This window comes from Lissotriton helveticus, chromosome 11 (genome assembly GCF_964261635.1).
Source record: "Lissotriton helveticus chromosome 11, aLisHel1.1, whole genome shotgun sequence".
In the NCBI taxonomy this organism is placed as follows: Eukaryota; Metazoa; Chordata; class Amphibia; order Caudata; family Salamandridae; genus Lissotriton; species Lissotriton helveticus.
In genome coordinates this window covers 12,954,637-12,981,377 of record NC_136072.1, presented here as the reverse complement: position 1 = coordinate 12,981,377, position 26,741 = coordinate 12,954,637, and the positions used below count along the sequence as shown (strand labels likewise).

Sequence of the window (26,741 nt, the reverse complement as noted above, 5' to 3'; positions counted from 1 at the left end):
AGTATAGGGGTCCATTAGGATGGCGGGCGGACTTTTCCCGCCTGCCATCCCCGTGCAAAACGGGACCGCCCGCCATAGGAGTGGCGATCCCACCTTGGCCATTAGGATGCACCCGCCACACTGGCGGGCGCATCCTGTATTTTTACCATTGCGGCGGGCAGTGCTGAAAGTGCCGCCCACCGCAATGGTAAAAATGCACATTGTGCATTTCAAAGCACAACATGACAGGCACCGCGCGGTGCCTGCCATGTTGCACTTTGAAATGCGGGGGGGTACCATAGGTACCACCCATGTGCACCCCCCCACCCCCGGAGTCCCAGGGGGCCCGCAACTGGCCCCCGCAGGGAGTCTCCGCCTTGCCGCCACGGAAAGGTATGTCTGCAAGCCCATCATAATATGGCTGGTGGTGTCTAATAGACACGCCACCATATTAAACATTTTCCGCCCCGGCCGCAAGGCGACCGGGGTGGAAAAGCGGATGACGGTGTTTACTCCGCCGCGGTCCCCCCCGCCATAGTAATATGGCAGGGGGAAAATGCTTGGCGGCCGGGAAGGAATGTCGTGCGGATCGCCACCGTCACCATGGTGGTGGTGATCCACCCAACATCGTATTGGGCCTCAGAGTGTCTGCAGGGACGTTATTTTAGTAATTTAGGGCCCGATGTAGGTAAATTAGTTTTACCGATTCATAAATACCAAATTTTACCGATTCGGTATTCGTGAATCGGTAAATCTAATGTAGGTAACTTTTCGGTAAAAAATACCGAATCGGTAGGATTCGGTATTTACCGATTCTGTAATTACAGAATCAGTATTTGTCATTGATTCCTATGGGCCTTGAAGCCCATAGGATTCAATGGCAAATACCGATTCTGTAACTACAGAATCGGTAAAATTACCGAATTGCCAAGGGGGACAGGGTGTCACTTTGACACCCTGTTGCACCCCTGTTTGTGGCTTGTGGCTCCCAACTGGAGTCAATCCAACTTCTGACTGTGACAATCTACCATTTTCATTATATCTTGAAATCTGTGTAGGCACTGAAGTGGGATTTCTGGAGCATATAGTGTTATAATATTTAATTTCTTTAATTATCATAATCAGTAGTTTCCTGCAGTTCTCAAAGTGTTAGGATGTGTTCAGGTTCGCTTTATGTTCCGCAGTATTATCCCCCTAAATCTGCTCACCTTGGGGCTTGGCCCATCATCTATCCATATCAGTAGCCACTGTGACTGATCCAAGAGGTGATATAGCTCATTGTTTGGCATCCCCAGCACTCCTTCATGCCACTCACACATGGGTTTCACAACAATTCTGAAAGGATTCTGTTCAATTCCTTAAATGATGCTGATTTATAAACTGAACCATTTTTTCAATCCTGTATGTTCTAGAAAAGCCACCAATTTCAGAGGGAAATTTACAAAAAAAGTCGCGCAACGCAATGCAGCCCCCAGTGACGCTGCGTTGCGCAACAGGGAGAGAGCAGGGGAGCGCCAAAACTTCAAAGATATGGCTCTCTCCTCCCCTTTCCCTTGCACCAGCGCTGATTTCAGCTGCTGTGCGTCATGCACACACACCTTAGCGCCGCAGGGCTAGGTTGTGTGCATGACTGTAGAATAGGCTTTTTACAGGAAGGGTACTCTTCCTGTACAAAATAATATACTAGACACGAGAGGAAGCGCAGCACGCATGCAAAGTCGGAAAAGGAAGGCAAACTGAAAGCATTTCTCCTTCCTTACGCCTAGTTGCAAAGACCCTATCTACTGTTTTTAGTAAATTGGGTTTAGCATGAGAAACCTTGGGTGGTTGCACGGGAACGCTCATGCACCACCCTTGGCACGCCCCTTGGCGCAAAGTACTACAAAGTAGCCAATTACGTTATTTCTAGTGCTGGAAAGTTCAAGTTCAGTGCTGGAAAGTTAATGAGGAAAAAAGGATTTCATGCAGTTTTGCGTCACTTTTGTGACTTAGTAACTCTCCCCCTAAGTGTCTTTGAATGTGGGTGTGGAGCTCATCTAACAAGTTGTTGGTCCAGCTTTGTTTGATATTTATCCTGAGGCTGAAATGGAGGTGTTGTGATGTAAATGTTGATTTCTTTCTTTCTTTTGGTGCCTCTGGGTTACACAGAGGCTAATTCTTGGAATGTGAATGAGGACTTAACAAAAATATACTGACAACAGATCATGAGCATTCAGTCAGCTTAGATAAAAATTGGAGTTTTGCTAGTTCTATGATCTGTTTCTGGCTGGTTGGAAAGGAGGGATGCCATTTCCTTGTGGTCAGCCATGTGAACGAATTAAAAGATGGTGGCAGCAGCATTAGGAAACATTTTGTGCCGTCATCGATAAAGAAAGACGTCCTAGTGCACACTGCATGGCACTGGTGGCATGGTGGTGATGGTTTTGACTGGTTATGGTGTCATGACAAGTCTTCTTTTGGATTGTTTGCACTCTTTTGTCACACATTCTACCTTAATCATGTCTTTACTTCATTGCTAAATTGACTGTCTTATTTTTTCGGTATGTTTTTTAGGAAAACAGACTTTTTGGAAATTACCACTTTCTCTTTCAAGATATGGTCATCGCCTTTCCCACTTACTTGACAAGTAAGACTCAAATAATGTGTGTTGGATTACATTCAAAAGCATTGGATATCCCTGCTGAACTTGAAACTGGCACTGAACACTAAGGCCAGATTTAGTAAAATGTTGCGACAAGGTTACATCACTTTTGTGGTGAAGCCACGATGCAAAATCCATTTTGGCATTTACTAAGCTACGTAAAGTCAAGTTGAGTGACATTGCGAGGCTTAGTAAAGACAAATTCACATCAAGGCAGCACATAGTGCTGTCTTGCATTACTTTGCGTTGGGTAGGTGTTACTTGGGTGGCACATGGCTTTTCCCATGCATCCACCCAAGTATTTTGACACACACCTAGATTTACAAAGAGTTGTGAACCTGTGTTTGATCCCTTATGGTGTGCATACCCAACAGAGGCGTAACAGGGAAACATATTTTCCTTTCTCCTTCTTACTTTCTCTTTCTATGTAGAAAGAGGGATATGCCTCTAGGGATTGTTTTTGTGCAAGAAAGTATTCCTTCCTACACAAAAAACATGTCTGCCTGTGATGCAGGGATCTTTGCACCATGGTACAAGGGCACCTGCAATAGTGCCAGGCAGTCATAACTGTACCAGTGCACATAGGGAGGTGAACAGTGTCCTGGTAAATATGGCACTGTTCAGCTCTCTCCCATCCACTCAACACAGTGCAGCAACTTGCTTGGAGCATTGCATTATGTGAAATATAATAATTATGCCCCTATAGGTGTTTTAGAAATGTTCTGTGGATGTTGCAAGATCACATCTCAACTGGGTACTTTTCAATAATAATTCACAATCATCCATTATAAGACACTATCACAAAGTTTCATGAATATGTTTTATATTTAACAGCATTTCATTCACTTCTTCACAGGTGACACCAAAGAAGTTGTGTTGACAATGACTGTAAATATATATGCATTCTACAGAGTGTGGACTGGGTGCCAATTCATTTATTATATCACATAAAACAATCCTCTTATAAAGAATACACTGTACAAAATGAACACTCCTCCTGCATGACGTTATCAAACAAACCTCATACATCTATCAAACACCCTGCACATATATATGAACCTACATACTTGTACAGGTCTTTTTTAAAGAATCCTAGAAATATCTAACACACGTTTTGAGTCCCTCTATCACACAACCACAGAAATCATTTTATCAGCTTATTAGGCATCTATATGAGTGTATGCACTATACACCTCTATCACAACTCATGTACCTCTATCAAACATCTCACTTGTGTTTGCTTCTTCAGAAACTCCTTGTAGCCTGAGATGCATTTTTTATTTGCTGTGAAGTGCAGCATGACATGTGCCTTGAGGCTCTGGCTGCTTTCAGTGTGATCCTATCACAGGGTCCTACATCAGCATCTCAAGCACAATGGGAGAGGTCTTGTTGCAAAGGAGAGAATGTACCCTTCCAATGGCACTGCTTCCTAGTGCATCCCACCTGCAGGACCTCCAGGACTATGAAAGGTCGATGAAGTGGCCCTACAAGCATGGACAATTGCTCTGCAAACCAACCGACTGTATCAAAAGTCTTTTTGTTTACCCCCAATCTGCTCTCCCAGGGGGGAGAAAGACCACTAGACACCTGGGTAATTCATACAAAAAAATGGAATAGGGTTAGTTGGGGTGTGAACCATCTTGGTCTCAGGAATGACTTCACCACAGTATACAGTCTTTTGCATACCTGGGTGGCAGACTGTAGGGTTAACCCAAATCTGTCATTTCTTGGGGGGAATAAAGTACACTAAACACCATGGATTGACATTTATTTAACATTTAAAAAAATTATGGGAGCCTGCATCTCTTAGCACAATAGATGTATTAATTTATTTATTCACAGAATGAGTTTGGGGTTGTCCCCTTATGGTATGGGGCTGTAAAGTCCACCCCTAAAGTACATACAGACTCTCCTACTCCTGGAGGACATAGAGTTGGTGCGTAGTTGGTTCCTGAGTGTGTTCCTTAGGAAGAGGCCAGTTTGTCACCAGTGACAAACAGAGCCGGGGTTTCAACATGTTGTCATGTGCACTCTCCTTAGTGCCTGCATTGAATATCTCAGTTCACTCCAGCAGTGAGGACTGTGGTCTCTTTTTGTACCCAGTGCACTATGGGAAGATCATGCTATGTCAAATTCAGGTCCACATTTCTTATTAAAAAGAGTGGGCGTTGGTCCGTCCTGGCACCGGGGCACATTCCCCACTTCTGGAGCCCAAACAGGCTTCTGCCACATGGGGATTTAATCTAAATATTGTAGCCACACAATAGAACAAGCAATAGAACTTTGGATTCTTCTAGGCATAGTTTTGATATATGAGTCGACAAAGAGGGAGAAACTCTTCTCATTCTGCCACCCTGGGGCAACATAAAGACTAACTGGTGTCTGGGGATAGACCCCAAGGTCAAGACGGAATGACATCCCACACTTTTTTTTTAAGCAATCCGTGGTGCCTAGGGTCTGCAGTCCAATTCCAGGATCAGCAACACTTGCACCCCATTCTGTTTTTCACAAAAGCCCTAATCTGCCAACACAGAGGAGCTAAAACCTACCAAACTACCAGTAATAAATATGGGGAAAGTAATAGGGTAGAGTACTGGAGCATTTGGCACAGGTAGTATTTCTTGTCCTAGGGTGAAGGCGTAATGGTAGTTTACCTTTCTTTGGCCAGCTGATATGTAAACAATACTCCCAAACCAATCAAAAGTTCCTCTCACTTGCAATGGGGAATGGCTACAGTATTCATGCAGTGGGTCAGCTGGCATCTAGGAAAACTTATCAAGCAAGGGCGTTTCTAAAGGCTAGCAACACAGGGTGGTGTGACTTGTTTTAATGTGTTCTGGCCCAGCATGCCCTGCAAACCTTAGAAACATGCCAAATGCACCCAATTGTCTGTGACTTTTCAGGGGGATCCCTGCAGCAGTTTGGCCTGGGTCTCAACACCCTGCATTCTTATACCTCTCCTGACTGAAATTCTTGCCCCTTGTGTTTTTGGATCTAATGCACGTCATAGGAAAAGACAAAAACTGTAACCATATGCAGACCTAAATAAAAAAACATTGACCCACCCACTCAAGCAGGTTACTGATTTTTCAGGAGAAGGGTGTGGTCACCAGTAGTAGGGCATTTGTTTAACACTGCAAATTCCAAAGCTTTCCAAAAAGAAATGTGAGAGAAAACTGTATTTTATCCAAAATATGATATTTACTGGATAGTCTGGGTGTCAACAGGTGGGGAGATCCATGTAACAAACACAAAGTTAGGGCTACTGTTCCTGTAGAAGTAGAGAATATATAGGCAGGTTGTATGAGACTGGAGCAATGACATGGGGGCAGTCAGCAAGACTGTCTCATGTTGTCCTCACACAACCCCAGTGGGATATCATGCTTCATCATAGGGTGTTTGCACCTCATTGGGCTGGAGCTGCAATGCAACGGGTCCCCCACAAGGTCATATTTTATTGAAATGCCATATGATGAGTGTAAGGTAGAGTATAAGTGGGGTGGTTTCTTGAGATGTGAGTTAAAACTGATGAGGGAGGTCTCCAACTATTCTTTAATAACTGGACTGCCCCCGCATCCTTGTTCCAGTCTCATACAAACTGCCTGTATATTCTCTCCCTCTCCAGGAACAGTAGCCCCAAATGTGTGTTTGTTACATGGATAAATGTGTTTGGGATATCAGCTAAGGATCACCGGCACTGGACCTCTAATCCATCTCCCACTCCCCCAACTTCCTCTACTTAGGAAACTGTTTGGGGTTGGAATCCATGTAAGCCACACCATCCTGGACGTATCTGGGTTTCTATGTTACAAAAATGTCAGTGATGGTCAACCCTGGGCCCAAATACTGCAGCTACCCACATTGCCGTTAAGAATATAATTCTAAAGGATAAAACTTGATGTCTCCATTTAACATTTGGAAGGCATTCATGTGGATGGTTTTTGGCAAAGTACACACGTGGGTTTACCATTGTTATCTGGAGATCCCCCAGATTACAGTACTTTTCCTCTTGGAAAGGTGAGGAAAATAGGTAAATTACCCAACATTTGGTGTCTATAGAACATTTTTGTTGAGAAAAGTCGGTTGGATCCATGAAAGCCATACCATCTTGGATTACACTGGGTGTTTATTTATTCGAAATGTTTGCGGTTGGCAAAATCCAATGGGAACTCCATGTTTTTTTGCAGGTACTGGTGGTTGGCATGTGTCATGCATGTACCACTTTGAGGGGTGTAAACGTGATGCAAGCCTCCCATAAATATGCCCCTAAGTGTCTTTAGCTCGACAACATTCCCTACAGGACAAAGTATCTTTATCTCAAGCTTGCCTTATTCTCCGTGAGATATTTAATGTAGGTGCCACATTCATTTCTGTGTTACAACATCTAGTACCTGCCACATTCATTAAAGATTTAAAGGATGAGAAATGTACCCAAAGACTTGAAAAGTGGGACTGTTAGAGATCTCCTAAACAATTTGAAAATACAAGGGAGACAGTTGGGGTCCATTTTAATGAATTTCTATTGTGAAGAGTCTATCAATGATTTAAAGACATTGGTGTTCCATTAAATAAGGGGGCTAGTTTAGTAGACAGTAGAATTAATGTATGGCCACTTTACAGTGTCAACACGACACCATAAGTAGTATCCTTACTCTCATTACTGCAAACACTTTCCCCTGGGGACACCCACAAACCCACTGATCCTGATACACTCACACACCAACACTCATCTGATGACGTTCACTCCTTCAGATATCTTGTCATGAATAGCCATGTACTTTTCAGATATTCAGTGGAGTAGGCATGTGCTGTTTGGCATCACTTGTTTCTTTCATTGCTTCTATGTGGATAGGATTGGCAACGCAGGACTTTTTAACAAGAACATCCATGTATGAGACAGCACCATAACTTTGTATACTAATTTTCAATGAACTTTATTGGCATATAAACACATGCATGTTTTACTTGCCTTTCAGTAACTTTAAACAGAGCATCCCCAGAGCTATCTCCCATCAGACCTCTGAGGCACCTGGTGTCCTTTCCTGTTGTGATCTCCACTGTGGTTAATTCTCTTTGCAACCTGATCGCCGCGGGTTGTACCTATCTCCTGGTGCAGCGGCAGCCATGGTACAGCAACACTGATGTGTTCAGGTATATTTATTTCTAGATTATTTGTGTGTCATACTTAAAATAATAACTCCTTGATGTGAAACCACCTTTTGACCACCCGCATTCACGTCATATACACTCCCACTCAATGTGCACCTACCTCCTGGTAGTTCTGCATCACCTCATATACACTTCCACTTAACCTGCACCTACCTATTGTAGTTCTGCATTGCCCTATCTACACTCCCAGTCAATGTGTGCACCCCGCTTGTAATTCTGCCTCACCTCATATACACTTCCACTTAATGTGCACCTACTGCTTGTAGTTTTGCATCACCTCATATACAGTGCCACTCATTGTTTACCTACCACCTGATATTTCTGCAACTCCACATATACACTCCCACTCAATGTGTACACCCCGCCTGTAGTTCTGCCTCACCTCATATACATTTCCACTTAATGTGCACCTACCACTTGTAGTTTTGCATCACCTCATATACACTTCCACTTTATGAGTACACCCCATTTGGTAATTCTGCATCATCTCATAAACACTCCCACTCAATGTGTACACCCCACCTGGTAGTTCTGCATCACCTTATATACACTTCCAATCAATGTGCACCTACCAACTGGTAGTTCTGCATCACTTCATATACACTCCCACTCAAGGTGTACACCCCAACTGGTAGTTCTGCAAGACCTCCTATACACTCCCAATCAATGTGCACACCCCGCCTGGAAGTTCTGCATCACCTCATATACACTCCCACTCAATGTGTACACACCACCTGGTAGTTCTGCATGTCCTCATACACACTCCCACTCAATGTGTACACCCCGCCTGGTAGTTCTACATCAACCAGTGCTTAGTTTGTAAAAAATTAAGTGCCAGGGCCTTTGATATGAGGCCACTGCAGCTTGCACCACTCATTGCTCTTGGCAGCACTTCCAACTGCAGTACCAACACAACTGTTAACCATCACACTCCCACAAGCTTCAGACTACTACAGGGCCCCAAATCTTCAGAAATAACATGAGAGGCAGGTACTAGTCATTTTAAATGTAGGATGAATTAATACACAGCTGTTGTTGTACTCAACAATAAATTAGACTAGAAGCATCACCATATGTAGACTGTTATAAGTGCTAGTCTCGAAAGTAATGTGCCTGTGCTGGGCACTGGAAAATACCGGCTCAAATTAAGTACTGTGCATAACCTCATGAGCTCTCCTACTGGATGTGCCCGCACCTGCTGACGGCCATTCATCACCTCATTCACACCTATGTGGAATGTGCACCAACCCAGGCTAATCTTCAAATATACGGGCATCATCTTGTGTAATTTCCAGCACTTCACTTTACAATTGTTACATGAAATGCTTAGAATATGCAGTTAGGCGCATCGCATGGTTGCACTTCCTTCTAGTAAAGGTCCTAAAACGGGAATCCGCGAAGAGCATAAACAAACCAAATGTAAGCGTATGTTGTGTGTGTCATGTGCACTGTTGTATTTTTAAGCCCAAAATGTGTTCTTGTGCTGAAAATGGAGACAAGGATGCATTTCATGCTAAAACATTATGCAAAACACCAAATCCGGTATTTTGCATAATAATGAGTAATTTTGACAATTTTTTTTGCTCATTCCATGCATGTTCCACAACAGAAATTATGTGGTAGTCACCCAGACTTGGTGTGCACATATCAGGTGTTCTTTCTTCACCTCACTCACACTTATGTGTGGTGTGCACACACCCCCTGATGTTCATTTCTCAATGCATTCACAGGTCTGTGTCATTTGTCTGCACCTCCTGGAGGCCAATCACTTCCACATTCACATACCTGTTAAAATGTATACACATTCCCTGGCAGTCCTGCATCCCTTCATCCATACTCATACTTGATGAGTACCTCATGGTGGCCATTCATTACCTCATTCACTCTCATATGGGGTGTGCACACCTGCTGGTGGGAATTCCCCAGCTCATTCACCTATGTGGGGTGTTCACACACCTGCTGGTGGCCATTCACCTGCTCATTCACACTGTTGTGTGGTGTGCATGCACCTCCTGGTGTCAACACCACATTCACACTTCTGCTTGGTTTACACACACCCGTTGGTAGCAATTTAGTACCACATTCACACTCAGGAATGTATTTATAAGCCCCATATGTTGCCAGTTTAGACCCAAGGCTAGGCAAAGCCACTTTGCGTGGCTTTCAATGGCCTCGTACATATTGTGTAAGGTAAACCAGTGCACGTTGCTGCGTTGCCTTACACTGCGTCAGGGAGGCGTTCCATGGGCACTGCAGTGGGTGCTCCCACGCAAGACCCATGGGTTTGGACGGTTTCCCAGACTCACAAGGATCTGTAAACCTGGGGATGCATCAAACTGTACCCCTCCCCAGGGCAGGCATAACAAGGAGAAATATGTGTATTTCTCCTCGTTCTTTCCTCTATTTATTGTTTTCGTGCAAGCAGGTGTTCCTCACTGCACAAAAACAATCCTGCCAACAACACAAGGGTGCAAAGCAGCACCAGCATAGGCCGAAAGGACAGGAAGGCACTGTATTTAATAAGTAGGGGGCATTCCTGCCCTTTCCATTTGACAAAGGGCAGGGCTGCTAGGCGACTTGCTGCACTGCCCTTCATCAGAAGCCCATAAATGAGGTCCTCGGTGCTTACTGATGACTCGGTTGCTCTGCAGAATTTAAATCAATTTCCTTATGTGAACCCACCTCATGCTGGCCCTGCATATCCTCATTTTGGTCAATAGTGCATCTCGTCAGTCTCCAGCATGAACTCATTCTCACTCCTACTCACTCTTCCTAAAGTGGCAGGATCTCAGTGCTACCCGTCACATAATCAGTCTCACTCTCCACAGTGTAGTCCTTCATGCCCCTACCTCCCATTCTGCTCGATCTGCACCAACCTCATCTCATGCCTGCATCCCATTGGTCTGTAGCCTGTACATGGCATCCCAAAGGACATCCTTCCCACTCTCCTCCATGTTTTGTTCACCCCTTGCCAACATCACCACCATCCTCAGCACGCGCACACATCATAGCGGCTGTTAACTCTTTTTTCACACTGACTTACCAATTTGGGGTTCCAGAGACATTCTGCAGTTAAGGGTAAAGCCCATAGTTTTTATCCTAGAAGCCAGCCTTGGGGATCATGGGTTGGGCCAAGGGAACGCTTAGAGGTGTAAATTGTAAATTGTAAATTGATACTTGTATAGCGCACTACTCACCCGCAAGGGTCTCAAGGCGCTTGTACGAATACCGCTGTGGAACCCATCCTGGCTTTCCCTGTGAGGTGTCCACTCCTGGGCACCCCCAAGGTGGAGGCCAGGCATCCTTAGCGTTGTGGGGGCCGTTGTGGAGATTAAGCAAGCTATTGCCCAGAGTCGCAGAGTGGGACTCCATGATTGGAATAGGCACCGAGGCGAGAATTATCAGGTCCGTGGAATTTTTGAGCCCAAGACCCGCCGAGGCGGGGAATTGAACCCTGGTCCCGGGCTAGACCTCTGCATCAGGGTCTGCCACTCTAACCATTGAGCCACATTTCTGGGACATATTAAACAAAACATAAATTCACAGAAAAAACCAAAGGTCAAAGTGAAGTTTTGTTTGGCTTTCGTTACAACACATGAAGTTGAAGTTGAAGTTGGGGGAATTTATAAACACATGGACATACAACACTTGAACATATGCTTAAAAATACCTCAGAAATTGGTCCCCAAAAAGACATTTAATGTGCAGTAATGGTTGTGAATTAACACAAAACTCAGAGGGTCTGATTCACAAAGGAACTTACGGCTCGTAAAGTTATGAGTGAGGAGTCACCGCACCCATGGGGGAATCGCCACGTTCATTTAAATGAAAAAAAAACATTTGTAAGTCTATCAGCTTAATTAAGGGTGAGACCATGAACCTTGCATTTGGTGTGTAAGTTATGGTTTGCATGGCTGTAGTGCAAGTTATGAACTGTGGTGATAACCGCAATTGAGCTTGAAATTGAAATGTGATGAAAACTTTACAATGTTCTGCACTGAATTTACATCAAATATTTTTGGGGGGAATTATGTACTAAAAACACTGATGTTTTTCTTGGCAGTGCTTGCATCTTTCAAAATGAAAGCATGTCCCCTTTACTAAATGGTACCCAGAGAGAAGCTTCTTTTGGGCAAAGTTTTGAAACAACGTCTTTATGGGTGATTATTAATTTCGGCTTCATCATAGCTGCATTTGTCGTCTCAAAAGGGAAGCCCTTCAGAATGCCCATGTACACAAACTGTGAGTGTGTTTTTTATGTTTGTAGTACTTTGGCTATTTATGTAATCATTACATAGATGTAAGTAAGTAAAGTTTATTCATGCATAGTTACTTAAAACCGTAGCATTTAAATTACATTTGATTTTACCATACAATAATTCCAAATATTGATTTTAAAACAAAAACTATGTATCACTGACTGTGCAATTCTTCCTGTCTTGCAATGTTGCAGAGTTTAAAAGGCTTTATATTAAAAAAACATTTTTTAAATTTGAACTATAGATATGTGTATAAAAGACAGGAGTCCTGTATCTCGTCCTAAAGTTCAGATGTGCTGTGCTATGTTTTTTTCATAAAGTGCACACATGTAGCCATGGTATGTGCAAAAAAAGCAGAGAGTTATATTAGAACAGGACATCATTAAATGTCACTTTTAAGGTTCCTCATTTGACAAGTAGTGCTCAGGAGTAGTTAACAGTTTTTTTTCCCTGCACGTATTTAAAGATTTGTGAATCAACAGTTAATTATAGATTCAGTGGATCTAACGCTTGTAATGACAGCCTGCCTACAGGTATGTATTCCCCACTCGTTAAATGGAACTCTTTGCAAACTTCTTCTGTGAAATATTCATAGGCATGGGATGTGTATTATATTTTCTGCCCCTTTATTACACAGCCTACCAGGCACTTCCATGGGTGCCTTGTTCTATTTTTTATTTTCTCTTTTTAAGGGATACTGTCACAATGGAAATGCATAAAACAAAATGTTCAAGTTTCTTGACCATCCACCTTATGGTTGAGACGTGAGTATTTTTTATTTATTGATCATGAACCAGGCATGCGATCTACTGGCTTAACTTCTGCTTTATCATTGAGATGTGATAGTTACGTTTTAAAAGCAGCTGAAGAAGGGGAATTTGCGCATACTGTTTGGATTCCCAGTTCTTTGATTGCTGAATCCAAGTGAAGGCTGGCTGGTGCTAGTTCATTCCTTTGTATCTCCTGCCACAGAGCTTGGCAATATTGGCACCAAGGCTGACCTTTCAGAGGTTTTTACATAGGCCCCTTGCCTCACTGTTAATTTATTATGGAGCCCAGACTCCAGTCTGATCTGGGCTGGCCATGCTTTTGCAGTAAGGTGGAACAGTGATCGAAATACATTCGAAGAGATTAGATTTAAGAGTGCAGCATTTCTGCCCCGAACTACTCCACTACCATATAAAACTGTCAGCACGACTCTTGCTGCGGTGACTTACAATAGTGGTGCAGGCCTTGGACCGTCTAAAGTTCATTGTCGGTTATGGAAGGCCTGGGTCAAGGAAACAGCTTTTTTTTTCCTACAATCCTTCCTATGCTATTTGAAAGTGGCCATATCGAGGAGGGGGGCGGCTAACACTGCGACTCCGCACTTCGTCGGACCATTTTACGGCCCCTGAGTGGCTCCAGCGCGTCCTGCAATTAATTAAATATACATTTATGCATCGGATCATCACTGCTCTGAAATGATGTGTTCTGTGCTATCAACAATTCCCTGAACACGGAGCAATGTGACATCCATAGCTTGTTTAGCGGCCGCCATTTTCTCTTTTTATTGCCGTTTTTCCCTCACCTCAACCTTTGCATTTTGTTGAATGGTGCTTCTATAAACTTTTCTAGGTGCTTATTCTGGAGAAACTGCCTTTTCTTTCCACAATCAACAATTACTCAGAGAAATGCAGTTTTAAATTCTGATGTTTTGTAGAATGAGGCTTCTTCTGTGGTGATTTTATGAATTACGGTTGTGGCGGCCGCCATTTTGCAACTTGATGTTTTTCCTGCCAACTTTCTCCTCATGAAATTGCCAGCGACGCCCCCTATTTATAATGTTTGAATGCCTTTACATCATTTGTTGATGTCTTTCTCTCTGTGATGCCAGCTTTCCTTGGAGAGTTCGCTATTGCTGTGGAATACTTGTTTCCTTGAATTACTTCATCTTTTTCTGTGTGGCACTTTTCCTCTTACAAGCATCTTCCACGGCGCTTCTTGGGTAGGGGCAGACGTCTCTTGCATCAGCATAAATTGACAACGAACACTCCTGCCACTTCTACTTCAAAAGTAGCTAAGTTTAATACATTTTCCTGCCTATCGCAATTACCTTCAAACTGTGATTTTCTTGAACATTCAGGATATTTTTCCAATATGTCATCTAAAGGGTCGTTATCCGCCAATACTGGCAAGAGACTCAAGCAGGACCCTCCTTCTCCCCCTAAATCTGCCTCTCCGGTCTCCTCGGAAATGGTCTGGGAGGAATTACGTGCTCATCGCCAATTCATTGAGGAAACTAGTTCTCGCCTGGAAATGCTGGATGATCAATGGTCTTCCATGGATTCCTGCATCACGGCTGTGTAGCAACAACTGGATGATGTTCAAGCCTTATCCACCAAGGTATCCTCATTGGAGTTAGAGGTCACGAACCTGAAAGAGCATCCGAGGATTTGGAAAACAGGAAATCGTCATAATAATCAGCGTATTTATGGACTTCCTGAGGGACTTGAGGGGGAGGATCCCGTCACATACTTTACGTCTTTTTCGTCTCCGTTTTTGGACCTACCTGCTACCACCAATTTAAACATTCAACGTGCCCATAGATTAGGCCCTCGTCTCTCCTCCTCATCTGCACCTGCTAAGCCTGTGGCATAATTATTCTATTTTTGCAATTTACTGACCTTTTTTTGGTTCTTAATGCAGCTAAAACCAAAAAGAACTTATCGTGGCATGGCACCAAAGTTTTTATTTCCCAGAATGTCTCTACATTGACTGCTATACTTTGTAAGGAATTTCTGGATCTTCATCCTCCTCTTCGCTCCTTAGGTGCAAGATATGGTTTATTCCTCCTGTGTCTCTTCAAAGTCACATTTCTCAACAAGACTTCCACTTTTGAGGACCCAGCTTAACTACAAAAATGTATTCAATCCCACTCAACTATTCAACGGAGGCCTCTCCCTCTTCATCTGGTTCTTGACTTTTATATTATGTCTTGATTGCATTATTCCATTGGATTAACTAGCTCTTTTTTATATTTTCAAAATGATATTGTTTCTTTTAGGTCCGATTTATTTAACTCTGTATTTCTTTTGCTGCTACATTGGGGTTATTTCTATCCTTGTTTTCTATATGTTTTCATCTTCATTTTATTTCTTTAAGTGCTCTATTGTTGTATATGCATCCTTGCATCTGATGTAATTTATGTTTCTTTGTTCCTATTTCCAGTCCTAATATACTCTTCAAATTCCATTTGTGTCCCGTGTTCCCGCTCCTGCTTCTAGTCATTTTATGCATGTCCTGATGTGTTGTGTTGCCCCTTGTTGGGTGTGCTGTCTTTATTGTCCCTTGCCCCCTTTCATTCTCTTTCTGTTCCTTAAGGTACGTACTGCAGTTGTCATTTGACATGTCCTGTCTTCTTTTGTTTCTATTCTTTGTTCCCTGCCCTTCTTTTCCCCCTTCCTTTCTTATTTTCATAGTCTATCGCACGGTTTGTGTCTTTCTTTGGCTTTCTATTGGTGTTTCTATTTCTTCGATATGTTTTTTTTTGTCTACTTCTTTCTTGCATTTTGCATATATGTTTTATATGTTTTCTTGATGCCTTAAATTCAGGGTTATTTCATGGAATGTGAAAGGTTTCATTAATCCCATCGAAAGACAGATATTACTGTCTCATCTTACCTCCTACAACCCTGACTTGGTCCTTTTACAAGAGACCCATCTTACAGAACTCATGGCATTGAAGTGGTTGGGTGAGCTCAGTTTTATACTCCCCTTCATTGAACACATTTTTTTTAATAATTTTATGTCACAAAAAATTAAATTGCAAAGTTATATCACAAGAGATTGATTCTGAAGGGAGATGGTTGCTAGCTAAGTTGTTAATAAATATCATTTCTTTAACAGTTTTTAATGTTTATGGGCCTACACATCCAGATTCTTCTTTCTGGTCTCTAATTACTCAGAAATGTATTCAATTCGGAGTTGATTATTTTATTTTAGGAGTTGATTGTAATCACGTTGTTGACCCCTTTGTTGACCGTCAATCTCAAGTTCGATTCACTCCTCACAAAGCACATAACACATTTTTTGATACTATTTCTCAAGCTCATCTTGTGGACTCTTAGATACTCTCCCAACCTGATTCTTTTGATTTCTCCTTCTTTTCACCTCCTCACAATTCACTCTCTTGTCTAGACTATATCTTCCTTTCTCAATCCTTGTCTCAAAATCTCTTATCCACCTCTCTGGAACCTATTGTTATCTCTGATCATGCTCCAATTATAACTGATCTTGATTTACTTCCACCACACCCCAGATCCTCCCGTTGGCATTTTAATAATTCTCTCCTTCTTGATCCTATTTTCTCCTCCTCCTTTATTGCCTTTGTTAATGATTTTTTTTAATTAAATACCAATAAGTCTTCTCCTCATATGTTGTGGGATTCCTTTAAAGCCACTGCAAGAGGCTTCATTATAGACTTTGTTTCGGGAAAAAAGAAACGCTTCACTCAGCAACATAAAGATACCCTAGCCTACATCAAATCTTTAAAACATGAGTTCCGTACGTCATCGGCAGATTCCGTACTTCCAGCCTTGATACATGCCAAGTTAGCGTTTGACAAAACCTCAACGGATAATGCTTCTTCTATTCTCTTACGCAGCAGCGCTCGTTATTACGGAGGTCGGAATAAAGTTGGGAAGCTTTTAGCGAATTATTTGAAAACGCGTAAGGATCGAACTCTGATTGATTATATTTACTCTCCAGACTCTCGAGAGGGTTCTCTGCTGCACAAAGTTGAAGATATTCTTGACACATTCAAATTGTTCTATATGGATCTATATACCCCGGAATCACCTCCCCCTAACTCCCTTGTTTAATCCTATCTAGCTAATATACATCACCATCTGTGGAGAATTGTGGCTCACTGGTTAGAAGCGTCAGACCCTGAAGCAGAGGTCAGCCCGGGACCAGGGTTCAATTCCTGACGCGGCAGGGTCTTGGGTCAATGTCCGCGGACACGATAATTCTCGCTTAGGTGCCTACGCTAACCATGGGTCCCACTCTGCAACTCTGGGATATAGCTTGCTTAATCTCCACAATGGCCCCAGCAACGCCGGGGATGCCTGGCTTCACCTTGGGGTGCCCTCTCACAAGGAAAGCCATGCCGGTTCCCCAGCGGTATACAGCGCCAGGACGCCACGTAACGAGGTAACAGTGCGCTTTACAAGTATACATACAATACAATACAATCTACCTCCCATCTTAACCTAACAGATCTTGAGACGGATGTATCCTTAGCGGAGCTATCGTCTGCTCTAAGAGTTTTAAAAAAAGGGAAAACTCCTGGACCAGATGGTTTCTCTGTTCAATTTTATTTACATTCTTCAACATTGTTACTCCCTAAACTTTTAAATCTTTTTCATTCCTTTTATCTTTCTGGGAAAACGGAGGGCACTTTTCAGGAAGCCATCATATGCCTTATTCACAAGGAAGGAGGGGATCCCTAGTTTTGTAAAAATGATCGGCCAATCTCTCTGGTTAATGTAGATTATAAGCTCTATGCCAAAATACTTGCACTGCGTTTAGATCCTCTTATGCCACACTTGGTCGGTAATTCTTGCCTCTTTCTAAATGTTATAAATAAGGTTCCTTCTCTCCCTGCATCTTTAGCGGCTATTTCTGTTGATGCGGAAAAGGCATTTGATAGAGTGGATTGGTATTTTTTATTTGCGGCTCTCAAATGGCATGGTTTCGGTCCCAAATTAATCTCGCTTATTTCCCTATTATATTCAGCCCTTAGAGCGTCGGTATTAATCAATGGTTCCATTTCCTCCTACTTTCCCCTTTGGAATGGAGTACGTCAAGGTTGTCCCCTTTCCCCTCTGCTTTTTGTTCTTACTCTTGAACCTTTCTTATCTTCCATTCGCAATAATACTTCTATTTCTGGTTTTTCTTACGGCGATCAACATTTAAAACTATATTTCACTTTTTATTTCTGACCCGGATTTCTCTATTCCCTCGCTATTGAGTGAATTCACTTCTTTCTCCCTTGTCTCTGGGTATAAAATTAACTTGGATAAGACAGAAATACTCCCTCTCACCAACATGTGCCTTCCACATTCCTATTCTTCTACTGGTTTTGATTGGAGTAGTTCCAAAATCAAATACTTAGGTATGTGGTTCTCTAATTCCATCACTTCTACCGTCAAATTAAATATGTCTGGGATTTTATCCCGAATTGATCAACTACTGTCTTCCTGTAATCCTCTTTTTCTTTCATGGTGGGGCCATTTTTGATTCAATCAAGATGATGATTACTCCTATCTTAATCTAAGCCCTCTCTATGCTTCCTGCCCATATCCCTACTTGCTATTTTAAAAAAATGGATTCCCTTTTATCTAAATTCCTTTGTGAAGGTAAAAGGGACAGAATATCTTTATCTTCCTTACGTAAAGCAAAATCTAATGGTGGTTAATTTTCCTGACTTCCTTCTCTGTCACAAATCAGTTACCCTTAGTCAAGCCTCAAAATGGCTAATCTCAGAAACCTACCCCTTCACTCCCCTATGTTTATCCATCGAACGTGCCTCTTGTTGACTTTTTCCTTTAAGGAAGTTCTCTCTTTTTCTTCAAAAACCTCTCACACTTCTCCCTTGTTTAAACATACGTGTTCTTTATTACAACCTTTCATTTCTCCAAAACCTATATCCAGGGAAGCTTTTTTGAAATCATCTATTTGGCTTTATTCCCTTGTTACTGTAAATAATAGACCTATTTTCTGGAAGGCATGGTGACTGAAAGGTATAATTTGGGTCAAACATATTTTTGATGGCACATCTCCTTTCTCTTTTCCTCAATTCCAATCTACTTTTCATTGTCCTCGATCATTCCTACCGAAATTTTCTATTCTGATGACGGTGATTCTAGACACTTTATTCTCCCCCGTCTCTCTCTCTCCCCTGCTGCTCCCAATCCTCTTTTACGTATCCTCTTTTGCTCCCCAAGGCTTCTCTTATTTATAAATACCTTTCCGCTCCCAATCCAGAACATACTAAGACTAAATTGGAAGTCTCATGGGAATACGATCTGAGTTGTGAGTGGAATATTTCCTTTTTTTGATCAACTTTGGTCTTGTTCCCTTAAAATTTCTCGCTCTGCTTCTGTTACTCAATCAATGTTCTTTCTTTATCACAGACTTTATCTTACTCCTCTCTCCTTGGCTTGTTTTTCTTTGTCCACTGATACTAATTGCTGGTCTTGTGGCTCCTCTAATGCTGTTCTCAAGCACCTTCTTTTCCTTTGTTCTTCAGTTTCTATTTTTTGGGAGAAAGTTTGGTCCTATATTTCTCATATATTTAACAACTCTATTCCTTATTCTATTCCTCTCCTTTTTTCTAGTAGTCTGTCGGATTCTCTAGATCTTTCCCCTCACACACAAGGTCTCTCTGATCTCATGCTTGCTTTAACCTTCCAACATATTACACTTAACTGGAAAACACTCAACAAACTTTCTATACAACATTGGTGGACCAGTCTCTGTCACTTTCATAATCTTGATATTGCTTTTGCCTCTTCTTGCAAACCAACTCTAAATAGGGATCTCTACTGGTTACCTCTGACTACTTATTTAGACAGCTTAATGTCGACACTTAATTGCTGCTCAAATGTTGCAAATTTTAAACCTCCTTGAATGTCCTCTCTGTTCTTTTGATTTCTATAGTTTAGTGATTTAGTAGTTGCATTAAGTCGTTTGCGATTACTTCTCTTTTCCCCTGAAGTGTGCACATATTATTCATCTCAAGTTATATGCCTTATTGGTTTACGAATTCCCCCCTCTACCTCCCTTCCCCTCTCTCCCTGTTATTTTCCCTTAAAAATATTTAAATAGCTTTCTCTTCTGTTTTAAATTCCAATCTGTTATCGTTATAATGCTTGTTTTGCATTTTTTCTCCGTATTACTGGTTTGTTGTTACATTTGTAATTCTTCTACTAAAGATTTTTCTAAACTTAAAAAAGAAAGTGGCCATATCACCGACAAGAACTCCCACATATCTGTAAGTTGTTGTCTACTCAAGTAGGTCGCCTCCCAAAAACCATGGATGCCTTTAATTAATCTGCCACTTCCTTCCATGATCTTTGAGATTAAATAAATATGGAGCAAGAACACAGCCCTGCTTTAGGCTCTGAGTCATCATTATTTTCCTTGATAGCATAGATCCATCCCTAATTCTCACCCTTGCCCAAGTGTTCGTATATAACAGCTGGGCAGCTTTTAAGAGTGGGTCCTGGATACCCCAGAGCGGCAGTTTTTGCCACAAAAGGTTACAGCCCACACTATCAAAATTAGATTTAGAATCCATGTAGCAGAAGTAAAGTGCCTGTTTCTTGTGTGTAAGTTTTTTTATTATCTATACTACTATAATAAAGTAAGAACTTTCAGGCTTTGAGGTGGGTAAACTCTGGAACCACGGCGCCAATCTACACACCCGATACACCGTTCAAATCGTCAGGGTGTGTAGATGGTTATAGGCTATATAAATATAAAAAATAAACGTTATTTAAAAAATGTATATAAAAAAAAAAAATAGTCCCTCCAAAGTAGCGCCGGCCGCCACGTGTGTGCTCACGTCAGGAGCACGGGGCGGAGCGCCGTCCTAGGAGCGGCGGACATGGCGCGGGGGAGGAGCGGTGACATGAGGAGCTGCGGACAGGCCAGCGGCGGTGCGAGCAGTGGAGAGGCGGACAAGGCGTGGGCAAGGAGCGGCAGCGGACAGGCAGTGAGCAGCAGAGCGGCCAGGAGCGGTGAACTGAGGAGCGGCGGATGAGGTAAGGCTCCGGGGACAATGTCGGGGCAGGTGGGTATCGGGCCAGGCAGGGGACAGGGAGTTAATGTCGGGGCAGGCGGGTGTCGGGCCAGGCGGGGGACGGGGAGTTACAACACAGAGCGGCCAGGAGCGGTGAACTGAGGAGCGGCGGATGAGGTAAGGCTCCGGGGACAATGTTGGGGCCGGCGGGTGTCAGGCCAGGCGGGGGACGGGGAGTTAATGTCGGGACAGGTGGATGTCAGGCCAGGCGGGGGACGTGGAGTTACAACACAACAGACTACAAGGCAGGCGGGGGTCGGGGCAGGCGGGGGACGGGGCAGGCGGGGGCACGGGCTGCTGGGCAATGTCGGGGGAGGCAGGGGTAGGGGAAGCCTGAATGCTCCTGGACAAGGTCGAGACGGGCTGCTAGTTAGTGATAAAGTCAATAAGTTGGTTTATGTGCCTGTTTTTTGAGAGGATCAAGTTTGGTTTGGGGGTACGTTCTTGTTATCCTTTGCCCATTGCAGCAGCTCACTAACTAACTCCTGCACCAATGACCCATCGTCCTGCCAGCCTATTGTGCCCAGCCGCCGCCTGCATACCCCCCTAAGGGCTTCGACTGCAGTTCTTCCTATCCCCCCAGCATGCCTACTGACCCCGATTACGGACGCTCCCCTATACCCTTGATCCCCTCCCTCCCAGCACCCCCCACCAACAGGGAGACTGATACGCTCCTAATGACCCCGGACTCAGCTCAAACTAGCCCTCCAATGGCTCCCAACACTGATCACCCTTACCGTTATAGCTCAACCACTGGCACCTCCAACAGAGCCGCCCTCAGACCTCCGACCTCCTCCCCGCCAGCCATCCACCAAAATCGCGAGCTAGATACTCCTCCAAAGACCCTGGAGTCTGCTTAAACCAACCAATCTCCCCTTCCACCTTTAAATGCTCCCTGGACTGCTCCTGAACCTTTGTCCCCCTGCCCTGTAGCACCCCAGCTTATATTGATCTTGAAACTCCACACTCCACAGTGACTTAATTAACCCAGAGCATCCAAAGCTCCATTCTGGACCTCATGAACCTCCTTCACCTTGCCGAGCTCTCCCTTGCTAACCTCAAGCCACCTCATACCTCCCCCCCACGATCACCGAACCTCCCAAGCACCCACTCCCACTACCTCTGAGACATCTTCGCCCGCGCAAACAACCTTGCCACCTCTCAGAGGAGGAATCCCGGGCTCTCGCACTCTCTTATAACTCTACCACCGCCACCTCTAATCCTCTATACCTCATGGGAAACAAAATCCTAGCCATCCTCCAAGACCACAACTCTGTCCAAGCCATCCCTTGTCCACTAAATACGAGTCCTGGACACCACATCAGCACGGTCACCATCAACCCCAACTGGCCACTTACTATCCATAACAGAAGTGTGGTGAAAAGCAACCTTGCGCCTATAGTCCTGTCCGTCCAGACCCCTGACACTCCCCCAGACCACCCCTATCTGGTCTCTTAATCAATAGCAATTCAGCAGTCAAGCATGCTGCTGATATTGCTGACTTCATCCTGAACAAAAATTTAGACCTAACTATACTAACAGAAACTTGGCTCAATGAATACTCCTCCCCTTGCCTGGACTTATTAGTCCTTCCCAATTACAACATCGCCAGACTGGATAGGCATTTCAACAGGAAAGGAGGAGGCATTGCCTGCATCTATCGATCCTCCCTGCTTGTCACAGAACTCTTGGTGGACACCACTGACTCCTGCGAATACCTCGCACTCTCCATTTGCAGTAACTCATTACATCTTTGCAACTTGCACATTTTCTACCACCCTCCTGGTTCTAACGACTCTTTCACCGATCACCTCTTGGAAATCATCGCAACTAAGATTTTCTCCAATGCCAAAAAGATTTTCCTGGGTGATTTCAACCTGCACTGGAATGACATTAAAGATCCCTACGTCAACACCTTCAAAGACCTCCTAACCGACCAAGCCCTGACTCAAGCCTGCTCTCTGCAAACCCACTCAATAGGGGCCACCATTGACTGGCTCATTTTTAAGGAATCCTCAGTCAAGCTTATCTCCATAGACCCATGTGACTGGTCTGAGCACCACTCCATCTCCTTCATTTTACCGGGGACCTGCAAGACAAAGACACCGCAAGCAGTGATTCCCAAACGCTGGACCAGAGACACTAAGAACCTCGACCTTAGGAAACTGGATGCTCGCTGCAAATCTGACCTCCCCCCCTCGCACATAACCACTGTCAGCGATGTCAATGAACATTACTCGTCATCTATATCAAACATTCTTGACGACCTTGCCCCTCTAAAACTAAAAAGAACACAAATCAAAGACAGAAACCCCTGGTTCACTGGTTCCCTCAACATGGAGAAGAGATGCCTACGGCAATCTGAAAGAAACTGGAGACAATACCCCTCTGCTACGCATCTAAATCTTCTCTGCCAGGTGAGAAACCCCTACAACAAGCACATCCTCAATTCCAAAAAAGAATATTTCAGATCGGAATTGGGGAACACCAAGAATAGACCCCGTCAGCTCTTTGAGCTGGTCAAACACCAATCTAATAAACTGGCTAAAACACTAAAAGAATTCCCCAAATCTCTTATATTGTGAGAGGAATTCTCCTCTTTCTTCGCTGATAAAATCACGGCATTAGGAATTGAACTCAATACCTCCACCTACTCTCAACCCCATCAGGACCTACCCGCTTTTTCCGCACTACCCCCTCAGGCCTCACCTAAAAACCAAGCCCCCTGGACTGACTTCGAATACTATGACATAGACTCCATCTCCAAAATCCTCTCTACTTTTAAACCCAAATACCCAATTTAATGACCCGCTACCTTCCAACTGCCTTGCTGGTGCCTCCCAATCCATTGTTCCTTGCTGGACTGCAATAATCATCGCCTCTCTCCAGCAGGGTTCGATTCCGGACACCTTGAAAACCGGCCAAGTCCTCCCTATTTTAAAAAAAAACATCACTGGATCCAGCCTCCTCCGACAATGTGAGACCTATCTCCGATATCCCGCTATTAGCCAAAGTATTGGAGAAGTGTGTACAACAGCGACTAAGTCAGCACATCAATAACTTCCACCTACTTGATCACTTCCAATCTGGATTCAGACCTAGGCACAGCACTAAAGCTACTATGCTCTACATCGTGGCGATGCCCTCCAAGCCCCAGACCAAGGCAAAACCTGCCTTCTAATCCTCTTAGATCTATCTTCCGCCTTCGATACGGTCAACAATGAAAAACTACTTGAACGCCTCAAGCTCAGCATGGGTCTGGATGGTGTGGTCCTAGAATGGTTCAGGTCCTTCCTCCACAACGGATCTTAGAGATTCCTCATTAACAGCAACCTATCAGTTCCCATCCGGGTCACGGTTGGAGTCCCCCAAGGATCAACCCTGTCCCCCACCCTCTTTAATCTTTACTTAGAGCCACTCACCGAATTTCTTAGTACCGCCAACATCTCCTACCATATGTATGCGGAAAATACCCAAATATACATCAATATCTCTTTGCTCGAGGAGATCCTCTCCCTGAATGAGACCCTGAAACTGACTGTCCAATGGCTAGCTGCTAACCAACTCAAACTCAACGCAAAGAAAACTGAATGTATCCTAATCTCCCCTTCAAAAGCCAACCCAGAGATTCAGATGTGGATCAGGGCCATCACAGACCTAAACAGCCCACCGACCATTGTGGACTCTGCCAAATCCTGGGCATAATCCTCGATGTAAACTGAACATGCGGGACCACATTAACTCGATGGCTAAAGCAGCCAGATTCCACCTGAGCTGCCTATGGAAGCTGAAACCTTTCATCAATGCTCCTGACTTAAAAATGGCAGTTCAAGTGCTAGTCATCTCTAGACTGGAATATGGTTGTTCCACCCTTACAGGACTACCCAAGATATCCTTAGCACCTCTAAAAGCCTGCCTCAACGCGGCCGCCAGACTACTCACCGGCACCAGGAAATTCGACCACATCTCTCCACATATGAAAGCGCTGAACTGGTTCCCTCTAGAGGCCAGAATTCAGTTGAAACTGACATGCATTACACACACGGCTCTTTACGCAAACTTCCCTGCTTATCTGGCACAAAAACTAGTGGTATCTTCAGGAAGCATGAACTCCAAGTCCGCTAGAAACCTCTTACTCCAACCTGCCTTTTTTCAGAAAAAAAGAACCTACAATAGGGTGATCACCGGGGCAGCACCAAAAATTTGGAACTCTTTCCCACCCGCCATAAGAAGAATCCCTTCTCTTGCATGTTTCAAGAAGGAGGCCAATACTTTCCTCGTGGGTAAATTCCTCGTCTAAGGCCTGCCCTCAACCACCACATTGTGCCTGATGAATCAAAGACTATTGCTTCTTTCCCAGATCACCGATTTTCCCCGCGGAGAATATGTGGGGCCTTTGTTTTTACTGACTCTAACTATGATTGCAATCCCCTTTTTCCCCTATGTTCTCAGCACCCCTGCCCATCGCCAACCTTTTTGAATATTTCTGTATATTTCTGCACTGTAGACTTTTTGTTTGTTCATCTCTGTATACCGTGTAAAGCGCTCTGATACCCTCATGGGTCAAGTTTGCGCTGTATAAAACACTAAAATAAATAAGTTAATAAAATAAATAGTAGCAGACTGGCAAAATATTTAGCCTTAACGTCTTGGACGGTAATTAGGCTATAGTTTACCAGCTGTTGCCATCCTCGATTGATTATTGATTAACTTCATGAGTCGGAGATCATCTGTTGCTGGAGTGCACAGTTACCGGTTTTAATATACTTGCCCAAAACACTGCATTTTAATTTGAAAGGACCTTGCATAAGCCATACGGACCAGGGGCCCCATCCTTCTTACCTCTTGGTATTATTTACTGGTTTGATTTTCCGAGAACTGATACGGGGCCTGCTCCTGTTAACACAGCTGATTCCTTATTACATGACTCTGTGAGTTTGGTTTCAATGTGATTAAATTGCTGGAGTGCTTAAAGTGCTCCAACAAGAACTTTACCCAGATTGCTTCCGTTAGATTTGAGCTTAATATTCGAGCTGGTGCTTGCTTTAAACCATTAACATAGCGCCAGAAACTTCTTGAGTTTTTCTTCTTGCAGAGAAATAGGACCTTCACCCAAAAAGTTTGTTTGACCAGACTGTATTTCCGTAATTTTTGTTTAAACTATTGAAAACTCTGCAAAACACTAGGGGGCATATTATCAAGGACAGGCGATACATTATCGCCGCTTTTATCGGCAGGAAACTGCCGATAAAGTGGTGATAATGGCCTTGATAATATGCTCTATGAATTCCAATCGAAACCCATGTTAGATGTGAAGACATCTAACATGGGCTTCGATTGGAATTCATAGAACATATTATCAAGGCCATTATCGCCGCTTTATCGGCAGTTTCCTGCCGATAAAAGCGGCGATAATGTATCGCCTGTCCTTGATAATATGCCCTAGGTTTTCTGGAAATTTCTGACCAGTCCTCAATACTGATTTCACTCCATTCTCATTGCACATCAATGTGCCATAATTATTATCTTCATTTGTTCATCTGAGTTAGATTTATTTTAGATTGGCCTGGTACGTCTGATAATGTGGTGATTGTCAGGGCCGGGCTCGCTGTAGTGGGCATCGGGCATTTTCCGGGTGGTAAATATCCCATTGAGAATTTGTAGGCCCAGGGATTCTAAATCTTGTATTAGTGGGATTGACTATGCATCACTTGAGCATTTATGTGTATCTCTCATAGCCTGTGTTGGTTCTGACCACATATAGTCCTGCTGATTTATTTGCCCATCTCACTGAAATGGTTTTAATAGGTTCATATTAACGTCCGCTGTTAATATAATAACTGGA

At 43.6% G+C, this 26,741-nt stretch overlaps 1 protein-coding gene across 1 annotated transcript in view; it reads left to right on the top strand.

Moving 5' to 3' along the window:
* Window positions 1–26,741, top strand: part of LOC144792094 (putative cation-transporting ATPase 13A4) — a 506,631-nt gene that overhangs the window by 460,309 nt on the left and 19,581 nt on the right. Inside the window, 3 exon segments of the mRNA XM_078666960.1 lie at window positions 2,533–2,605; window positions 7,597–7,771; window positions 11,853–12,031. Coding sequence (XP_078523086.1) covers window positions 2,533–2,605; window positions 7,597–7,771; window positions 11,853–12,031 — 427 coding nt within the window.